Below are 9,769 nucleotides of genomic sequence, written 5' to 3'. Positions count from 1 at the left end.
ACCTGCTGCTGAACACTCAAGCATTGTGCCTACTTCCAAATGATGGCCGCCCTGCAGCACAACGCATGGCTACGCGACAACTTTGTTACCGGCATGTGCCGTTACACGCCACGTCTCCCGCTCGGCTAAGCCTCTCGGCGGCCGGCTCATCGTAGCACCTTGGAATCGATAGTCCACCACCATATCCAGTTCAGTGTAAATTATATCTAAATAGACTCACCTCAACAACAACAAAAAACGAGCGATCTAGAAGACCAGTTACAAGTTCGAACAAAAGCCAAGAGGCGCAGAGCAAGCGAGCTAGTCAGTCAAACAACTAACCCGCCTCGCCCACCACAGGCATGGCGGACACCAACACGGTTGTTGCCCCCAAGTAGTTCGGTCTTGATTGAGGAAAACCAGCGACCGACGACGGGAATTGCATCTGCAAAAGATCGCTCGGACGTATGGCACCGCACCAAAAGATGGTCGTACGTTTCTCGGGCTTGCGCATCCCAGAGAAGGCAGTGTCTATCATCGTGGCCGAGAAAGTGCAAGCTGGCTCGGACGTCCACGGCTTTCAAGCGACCCAGTACACATAGTCACCGTATCACGGAAGGACGTGGGCTGGCTGCCGTAGAGGTACAAATGAGGCCGTTCGGCCCGGGTGCTCGTAGAAGGACGTCTCTGGGACGCCAAGGTGTTGCACTGGAAGCAAACGCCGGTCAAATTGCGGTCGCAGTCGGAAGCCGGTCAGTCGAACGTCCATAGTCGCCGCGAGGACGACACGTGGTCCGAACTTGACGAGCCATGGCGGGGCACTGGTTGGGCGCACGTCATGATCGGCAGGCGGGGTGAGTTGGAAGCATCGAACGAGAGCGGTCGCGAGCAGCTGGATCCAACCGCGGGTTGGCTGCAACGCTGGATAAAGTCTTGGTAGATGGTCTTCGAGGTCGGCGACCGTGTGTCCAAGGGCTTGGAAGCTGAGCGTATCGCGACTAACGTTACCTCTTTACCCAATGCTATTTATGGGCTATGACACGTTGACCACGCCGGCAACGTAGCTTGGGTGGTGTAGGTATTGTGTTGCGATCCGGTAAACAAGATTTCACAAACCTCTCCTTGTTGTCCTCTGCTTGTTTAGTAGGCATGCCAAATGTCAGCGCCTGCAAACTTGTCCAAAGTGATTGCGCCGTTTCACAGCCGCTTGTACCAGACACATGTCCGTACGATGGGCCAGAGTCGACGTGTGCTAGACTTTCGAGGCCGCAGGCTCGTCATATTAGAGAAAAACCACGAGCGCTGGCGAAAGAGGCATCGAAAGACGCAGCGACGCTAACAACACCCACGTGGTCGTGATGTCGTAGCACTGGTGTGTACATGCGACTCGAGAAGCTCGTTGTTCAGCTCCTTGCTCGAGCTCGTAGGCAGGCAAATTCAAAACTCACATATTCTCAGCGAGGCGGATGCTCCCCTTAGAGGCCACTCCAATGGTCGCCTCGCTGTAGTGTACTAGTACAAAAAGGTAGGAATGGATGAATGGTGCGCGTCAAGGGCCGCCTTGACGCGGCTTCGAGGCGTTTCCACGTTGCTCCATTGGCGGGGAAACTTTGGCTCTTCCAGATCGCCATGCCGATGGACTACCGGTACTAATGCACGAGATACTGCGACCGCATCATCGTAGCGAGATGGCCCCAATCTTTATCCGGATCCGGATGGATTGGGGACAACGGCTTGTGAGACTCGGACACTTGGCTACTCTACTCCACCAAGAACTCCGTGCCAGTTAGGGCGAGGTGTGGTTGTGATACACTCTCGTGTCGTGTTGGCAAGATGCTTCCGTGGCACGGTGGCAACGTGGTGTCGACACATTTGATTCGAAAGACATCGAGGACCACATACATGTAGATTCAGTGCCGACCACATTTCGGGCGTCCGCCATGCAGCGCTTTGAAAACGTTCTGTGTTGGCGTTCGACTAGGAGCACGCGGCCATTCTGCACACGCAGCCCTTCCACGGTGCTGTACAAACACGGTGGCGACCGTGACGAACCATCTCGGGCGGGGTTAATAGTCCTTGGCGCTGTTGTACTCATCATTCGAGTAAGATCCAGCTCTACACACGTGGTCACCGTAGACGCAAACAGGGTGCCGCCGTGTCTACGCTGCAGTGATCATGGGTCGCCCTCCAAGCTGCATCCATCGACCTACGGTAGTTGGTAGAAGAGCACTCGCACACGCTACATGGTAACTTGCGACAGCAAACAACCCGCGTGATCACCCGCTGGGTTTGTTGAATCTGTTGCCTCGACGAGCGCCTTTCTACAAGGCGAGTACCAACATATCCAAAAAGGCCCGTTCACGCAACAAGGGCGGTATCTACTACACCACTGCGGCTCATATCGATCGCAAGCACACGAGTGGCTGCCGATTCGTTCGAGCGCCAAGTGTTTACTACAAGCAGCTGGAAGAAACTTCCCCGACCGACCGACCGCGATGGGCGGCCATCGAGAGGTCCTGTCTCCGTTCGTTGTTCTGCACCCAAGACGAGTGGCAACGGACGGCGCGGAAGCTTGGAAAGATTCTTGTTTATCGCTCGCGTCTGTCGTCAGAGCGTGGCGACCGTCAAGGGGCCAGGACAACGTGTCGTTTCAAAATATTTCGCGCCTCGCCGAATCGCGCGACTTGAAAAAAGTATTGCGTGTCGCAGATGCCCAGACGCCGCCCAGTGGCCCTATCAGAAGCCAGTCAGAGTATCAGCTGGATGCGTTTTATGTCATCTTACACGAGCAGGAGCGGCCGAGAAGACCAGTGCACTGGACGCTGTGTTGTACGCATAACACGACGCACGCGGTTTGAATCTCCGACGCAGCTTCTGAGCCATGATTATTCTCTCAGTAGGCGCCATTGATTTGAATGCCGAGAGAGAAATACGATAAAAGGAGCGGCGCGGACGCTGACAAACAAGCATACCACTACGCCAAGGTACTACTCCAACCAACTGCGGCTCGTCGCCCGTCTGTCCCATTTTGTTTCATAACCGCGAGCAAAACCGCACTGGACTTTATACAAAAACCAAGTCAGAGCAGGCCACATGGGCAACAAGTCATGTGAGTTACCCTTCGAAGGTCCAAATCGGCAGTTGAACAAATTGCGATGATTCCTCAAAGCTCACATTCTTCATTTTACCAAGACCAGCTACAGCACCACCATGGACCTTACCTGCAAATACACGTACAAGCCATGCATGAACCCGCGCACGACCAAGCGCAACGGTGAGCCCCACACGCTGTGCGAGTACCACCGGACAAAAGCCAACTCGATCCAGCGCGCGTATGCGACCAAGAAGCGCCAAATGCAAGGCAAGGCCAAGGAAGCCGCGGCCGTGGCCGCGCTTTCGCCCGTCGCGTCGCCGCCGCTCAGTGAGGAGCTCGGCGTAGAAGAATTCGACTTTTTACACGCGCTGCTTCGCGACGACAGCGCATTGGTCGACTTTGGCGACCTTGCCATGACCCACGAAGAGTTTGTGATGCTCGACGAGCTCTTTTGAGCGCACAAGACGCGCTGATAGTTAGTTGTTAGGAAATAGCGTTAGTCATCATCAATGTGCTCTATTTTGTTGTCGAAAGCAGTTGAAAAAAGTCGATTGCAGCGATCTTTTGCGCGTTGGGAAAAGGTGCTGCATTTTGGTTGCGCGACGATGGACGACGACGGACACAAGGTGTGACGCCGTGACGCCGTGCGTACAGCTGTAGAAGGAGTCACCTAGGAGCGCTTCGTCAATTCCGTCTACAGATCGTTTTACGGCGTGGGATCCTCCGTCAAGTCCACGCGGTACGCTCCAACTGCAACATGCAATCCGAGACAACTTGTCGAAAGCGCACGCGTCTATCACGGCGTCTGCGACCTTTTGGTTTATCCCAGGCGTCTAAAGGTTTAACCCGAATTCGAATTTTCACCTCATTCAGGCAGCCAATTGCATTGCTTTCTGTCCAATACCTCGATGTTCATTGGCTGGCATTTCTCGGGCATGCATGGGATTTGCTACCAGATGGCACGCGCAATTCAGTGGCAAACCAGTTCCGACGTGCACTTTTCGAGTACCACCACGTGGGCGCTCAGTTTCAAAATGACCACCGAGCGTCCACAGCTGGATTCGACTTTCGAGTGTCAATACTCGTACAAGCCGTGCACGCACCCGCGGTCCCGCAAGCGCAATGGGAGTCTTCACCTTCTCTGCGACTACCACCGCAAGAAGGCCAACGCGATCCAGCGCGTGTACGCCAACAAGAAGCGCCTGGAGCGCCTGCAACTCAAGCAAGGCAAGAGTGCTCCCGCTGCTGTAGTCGCGCCTGCGCAACCCGTTGCCAAGGTGGCACCGCCGACGCAGTTGCCGTCCGGAAATGCCTCGGACGAGCTCGGGGCCGAGCTCTTTGAGTACATGAGCTCCCTCTTACGCGATGACCATACGCTGCCGTGGGCCGACGCGCTCTGGGCGCGTGACGAAACCAGTGTTTTGGACACGCTGCTGTAAAGCTCGGAGTCTAGTTGTTGTTGAAGTATTAGTATAAACTGTAAAATGAGCCAAGGGTGATTGATGCTCGATTTCTCGGTGAGTCACTGCAAGCTCACGAGTAGTAGCTGAAGCATCGCAAGCGCGCTGGTTCCCTGGTTTCTGACGCACACCTCGCGAGTGCGCTCGGAAGTGCACGGGCGCTCGCTCCCTCATGGCTTTTGCAACCCTTTTTGACAGGGATGGTTAATGGTAGTTTCACAAAAGTCATGCGTCAAAGGGTTAGCAGGCGCCGCGGAATGCGCCGTCAAACGACCGAGAATCGCTAATAAGCTGCATTTCAAAGTGAAGAATCGACATGTAGGCAGAGGGCAAAAAGCCGGGGGTCATGCAGTGCCATCGTCGTCTCCCAGACAACCGGCGCAGATGTCGTTCATCAACTGAGCGGCCATGGAGCGAGCCATCTCGACGGATGAGATTTTGCTTTTGTTGCAGCACCATTGGACGTCGGTCGAGCACATCGGGATACAGATCGGCAACGTTGCTTGGCAGCGACGCTTGTTGATACCGGTATTCACGACACGTCCTCGACGACGTTGCAACGTGCAGCCGCGTCTCCGAGTAGCAGCGTACAAAACACTGTGTCGATAGTGAGCACTGGCACCTCTACTGTCTGATGGTGGCAGTGGCTAGCGTCGACGTTGTCGAGATTACTTGTACTGTTCTGTGGAGATGCCAAAGCTTGCGAATTTGTCATTGCGACTGGCCCCAAGTCTTGCGTTGTGCGTGTGCAATGGGTGAGCTCATTAAAGATTGACCAATCCGCAGCGTTCGATCAGTTTTGGCGCACTCGGATTGGTTCGCTCCATATGCACGATCTGCGCCCCGATCCGCTCGCTCTCGGACGGCGACAGATCACAGATCAGTTGGAAAATGGCCTCCAAGGACGCAGCACCCGCTTGCCAGTACTCGTACAAGGTGTGCACCAACCCGCGCACGACCAAGCGCAACGGCAGCCTTCATCTCCTCTGCGAATTCCACCGCCAAAAAGCCAATGCAATCCAGCAAGCGTATGCGGCCAAGAAGCGGCTACGCCGCCACTCCGTACCACGAGGCCCAAACAGATTCAGCAATTCCAAGGTCCAACACGTGCCTTGTCCCTGCCATTCCGATATGCCCTGGACTGCTATGTGCACAGGCACGGAAGGAGCGCTCTGGCGGGAACCCGAACCCACGGCCTCGATGGCAGTCTCGTTGGATGCTGCATTTTTTCGATGTCGGATGCCATGACTTGTAGCATCACAAAAGAGGAATATATCATGCTCGAGGAGCTTTTCTAATTCGTGATTTTTGTCATTGACCACTGTTCACAGTGTGAATGCACTAGATACTGTGTACTATCGCATATTATGGCCAAGGCTTGGTGGTAGCCTTAGCCTTCGTATCGCAGTCATCTGAGCGTACGAAGGTGCTGCCACCTCGACCCTCCAAGAAGCACGGGCGTTGGTTTGTTTGAAATCGTTCATCGTGGCTCCTACCTCGTGTTGAAAAGACCAGTCCGACCGAAATTCCACATTCCACAAGTTTTTCTACGCGGACCTGCATGTTGGTCTCGACTCGACTGCGTAAGAAGCGAGCCAAAACTCTGTGGGCCAGAGAGAGACCATTGCACCATCACTCAGCTCGCCCGTTGTATTTTTCAAGTCGCACTGGGATCGCGCGCTCGGTGACAAAAGCGCTGTTGCACTATCACTACGAGTCGCGCTGAATGCCCGTCGGTATGCCTAACCCAAGAAACGAGCCAATCACCGAGCCGTCTATCAGTCCCGCACAGCGTTTGTGCCATGTGATTGGCGGATTCGCCCTCGCCCACTCTCGTGATGGACTCGAAAGTCAGCGAGATCGCCGCTTCAATCGACTTGGCATTAATGAAATGGACACCTTTATGCCTGCGTCGTCGCTCGAGTGCCAATACTCGTACAAGCCGTGCTCGAACCCGCGCACGACCAAGCGCAACGGCAGCCTCCACTTGCTCTGCGAGTTTCACCGCCAAAAAGCCAACCGGATCCAGCAAGTCTACACCAACAAGAAGCGCGCGCAGCGACAACACGCTGCAACCAAGGCGAACATGCAATTGTCGCTCAAGGACGAGCCCGCGTTGCCGTCGAGTCCAATGGAGCTCGCACCGCACTGGACATCGACCGATGTGTTTGCGTCGCTCTGGAGCGACGAGAGCTTTTCTCCGCTCTGGAATGCTGGGTCGCCGATCATGACGCACGAAGAAGTGGCCATCCTCAACGAGCTCTTTTAGCACCTTCTCTCTGTTTGTGGTCGACCGATCAACCCTGGATCCGACCCTCTTTTTTACATCCAAGTCCATGTTCCAATGTAATTAAATTAACCTTAACTCACTCGATGGTGGCAGTGCAACCAAGCTGAGCGCATCACCTCGAAAGAGAGCGGCGCCAGGCGAAGACGAGTGCATCGGCCAATCGAGTCGCGTCGACGTTGCTCAACGTCACGCCGGCGCTGCTGAACTTACTTGCGCTCGCACGCGTCCATTCGGCACACGCCAGAAAGGCTCGAATTCCCACCGTGTGGAATGCCGGATCGAGCCAATCCGTGCAATTGAACACGTCTTTCCCACACGTGCCACCGGTGCAATCTCATCTATCAGTCGCCACTGATCGGAGTGGCCAGCGGTGGCACAGAACCGAAATGGACGCCAAGACCGAGTGCCAATACTCGTACAAGCCGTGCTCGAACCCGCGCACGACCAAGCGCAACGGCGCGCCGCACCTCCTCTGCGAGTACCACCGCAAGAAGGCGAATGCGATCCAGCGCGTGTACGCGCAGAAGAAGCGGCTCCAGAAGCAAGCCGCCAACCATCGCCACAGCACCGAGGCTCCGAGCACCGAGTACGCGATGCAGTCGAGCCACACGCGTCACCACATTGCGATGCCGCAGTACGTCGACCCGTCGTCGTCGTCGTACCACAACCGAGGCAACGTCCAGTTTGACCCGCGAGGAGGAGGCGCCTCAATGGCGCTGCCCCGCATCATGTACCCGCCCGTCGCGGACAATGGCTTTGGGTACCTCACGGCGCTTCTGCGAGACGACCTGCGCGGCGAGAAGGGCCCGCAGCAGCACCACAGCACCCACCACGGACGGCTGCAGTAACAAGTCGTAGCCTCGTCTAACGTACACTATCTTACATTTCTACCGCCTTGCTGCTCGTTTCGATCGCTAGATTGCTGGTTGGTACCGGGAAGACCTCAGAGACACTCATTTTTCACGCTTGACAAGGGCAGACGTACACCGACAGGATCAAAAAGACATTCGACAGCCGATAGCATTATTGTCGGTCCACCACTGTCGAGCTGATCGCGTGTGATTGGTTGCTACACTGGTAGCTGTAGTGTTCGCACCGTGAGCTTGACAAAGTAGGTATCGCTTGCGACGCCTTGGGCAGAGACTTGAACGCCAATGCGGATCAAGTGGCTGGCTCCAGTGCGTCGCCAGCTGCATCCTACTGTGTGAAGTCAGGTGTGAAGTAATCGAATCGATATAAACTCTGGCTCGCGCCACGGGTCCTCACCGGGGGTACACCCTGTTTTCGACAACGGTCGCATCGCACGGCCCATAATGACCGCTTTTTAGTACGACCCCCCAAAGAAAAGACACATTGTGGACCCACCCCCTGCAGGTCGCTGACGCCAATCAAAAAGAACTATCACCACGGCCTGTCTCCAATTGGCTGGCCCTTCTGCCATGCTTCTGCTGATATTCCATCAGCTGCACCATGGCCCCGAAGCCCCGCCGAAAGGCTGTCGCCGCGCTGCCGTGGCAGTGCCAGTACACGTACAAGCCGTGCTTTGAGCGGCGCGCGACCAAGCGCAACGGCGAGCTCCACTCCCTCTGCGAGATGCACCGCAACAAGGCCAACGCGCTCCAACGGGCGTATGCGAAGAAGGACCGCGACGCGACCGAGAGCGAGAGCGGCGAATCCTCGTCGCCGGCGCCGGCCGAGCCAACGCACCAGTGCCAGTACACGTACAAGCCGTGCTTCCAGCCGCGCGCGACCAAGCGCAACGGTGAGCTCCACTCGCTCTGCGAATTCCATCGGACAAAGGCCAACGCGCTGCAGCAAGCATACGCGCAAAAGAAGCGCCTCAAGCGCCTCAGCGAGGCATCGCCGCCACCGGACGAGCCGCCTCGGGTCAAGCGACTCTGCATTAGCAACCTCCTCGCAGCCGACGCGCGTGCGTTCCCGCCGGCGCCGAGGTATCTCGCACCAGCGCCGCCGATGTATCTCGCGCCAGCGCCGCCAACCTATCGTGCGTCGCCGCCATCCAACTTTGTCTCGCCGATGCTGCGCGGGGCGCCCGGCCGGCCCATCGTGCTGCCACCGCTGCGCTCGCTCCCAGCCACGCACAGCTTTTTGCAGCCGCCGCCGCGTCCGCCGACGGAGCTGTATGCGCCGCCGTACGATGGCCGGTACGATTATGACGGGCAGTACCAGGACCACAAGTGGAACGACCGGGGACCGCAGCCGTAGCGTGTGGCTTTACCGTAAATTTGTTGGTTATTTACGCACGACGGTGCCTGTTGTAGCTACCTTGTGGGCTTGTCGGGTGAGTTTTGATAAACGCATCTCCGACCGTTGCCGTTGCACACGCGTCGCAACATCGACAGGATCGCGACCGAAAAACAAATCCTAAAAACAATTCGCAATCGTGTACACATAGCAAAGGTGTACTAGTACTTGTATACTAAGTGTAGTAGTAGAGCTATCATCGCGTTATACCGGTAGGTGTGAGTCTCTCGATCTGAGTCGCTATAACGTTACCCAAATAGTACTAGGATGGAGGCAAAACGCTTTGGCAGCTGAACAATGACGACAGTAGTTGTTGAAGTGGGTCGTCTATTACAATAGATAAAACTATGCTAAATAAAATTGTCGGACTTTCTTCGTTGTGTGTACTCGGTTGAGGAACTTGATTTAGGCGGGCGGAGGCAGGAGTGCTATCCGTGGAGCGAGGTGACGTCGCGGCCACTCGTGTTGGGCGAGGAGCCGGAGAAGCCGACGTAGAGAAGGCTGCTCGGGCTCTTGTACGAGGCTGTGGTGCAAGTGCAGTTGAGCGACGCGTGCCGCCTTGACGGCAATCGTCCATGGACTTGGCAGCGGTAGGTCGGCGCGAAAGACGCGATCGTTCCGGACTCGCCAGACGTTGAACCAGACGCAGGCGCGGAGCACGGGCCAGAGGTAGCGGAACGC

The 9,769-nt window shown here is 56.2% G+C and overlaps 5 protein-coding genes across 5 annotated transcripts; all 5 read left to right on the top strand.

Annotated features, from left to right (window-relative positions):
• Positions 1 to 3,189: 3,189 nt before the first annotated feature.
• On the top strand, positions 3,190 to 3,604 carry SPRG_13592 (hypothetical protein; the record flags this gene model as incomplete). The annotated part of the gene is made up of 1 exon (XM_012352645.1): positions 3,190 to 3,604. One exon carries the CDS (start codon positions 3,190 to 3,192, stop codon positions 3,526 to 3,528), a length of 339 nt encoding a protein of 112 aa, XP_012208035.1. The 3' UTR covers positions 3,529 to 3,604.
• Positions 3,605 to 4,107: 503 nt separating this feature from the next.
• SPRG_13591 (hypothetical protein) lies at positions 4,108 to 4,569 on the top strand (the record flags this gene model as incomplete). Its single annotated transcript, XM_012352644.1, has 1 exon — positions 4,108 to 4,569. One exon carries the CDS (start codon positions 4,108 to 4,110, stop codon positions 4,510 to 4,512), a length of 405 nt encoding a protein of 134 aa, XP_012208034.1. The 3' UTR covers positions 4,513 to 4,569.
• A 1,855-nt stretch (positions 4,570 to 6,424) lies between these two features.
• SPRG_13590 (hypothetical protein) lies at positions 6,425 to 6,802 on the top strand (the record flags this gene model as incomplete). Its single annotated transcript, XM_012352643.1, has 1 exon — positions 6,425 to 6,802. One exon carries the CDS (start codon positions 6,425 to 6,427, stop codon positions 6,800 to 6,802), a length of 378 nt encoding a protein of 125 aa, XP_012208033.1.
• Positions 6,803 to 7,201: 399 nt separating this feature from the next.
• Positions 7,202 to 7,714, top strand: SPRG_13589 (hypothetical protein). The gene has a single exon (XM_012352642.1). It carries the CDS (start codon positions 7,210 to 7,212, stop codon positions 7,669 to 7,671), a length of 462 nt encoding a protein of 153 aa, XP_012208032.1. The 5' UTR covers positions 7,202 to 7,209; the 3' UTR covers positions 7,672 to 7,714.
• A 569-nt stretch (positions 7,715 to 8,283) lies between these two features.
• SPRG_13588 (hypothetical protein) lies at positions 8,284 to 9,049 on the top strand (the record flags this gene model as incomplete). Its single annotated transcript, XM_012352641.1, has 1 exon — positions 8,284 to 9,049. Exon 1 carries the CDS (start codon positions 8,294 to 8,296, stop codon positions 9,047 to 9,049), a length of 756 nt encoding a protein of 251 aa, XP_012208031.1. The 5' UTR covers positions 8,284 to 8,293.
• Positions 9,050 to 9,769: the final 720 nt, after the last annotated feature.

The sequence above is a fragment of the Saprolegnia parasitica genome (assembly GCF_000151545.1).
Source record: "Saprolegnia parasitica CBS 223.65 unplaced genomic scaffold supercont2.103, whole genome shotgun sequence".
NCBI classification, from domain to species: domain Eukaryota; phylum Oomycota; class Saprolegniomycetes; order Saprolegniales; family Saprolegniaceae; genus Saprolegnia; species Saprolegnia parasitica.
This window is presented reverse-complemented; position numbering and strand designations above follow the sequence as displayed.

Bases quoted from the DNA above. Each gene is read 5' to 3' on its own strand.
- SPRG_13589 (XM_012352642.1), top strand. From the start codon at position 7,210: ATGGACGCCAAGACCGAGTGCCAATACTCGTACAAGCCGTGCTCGAAC.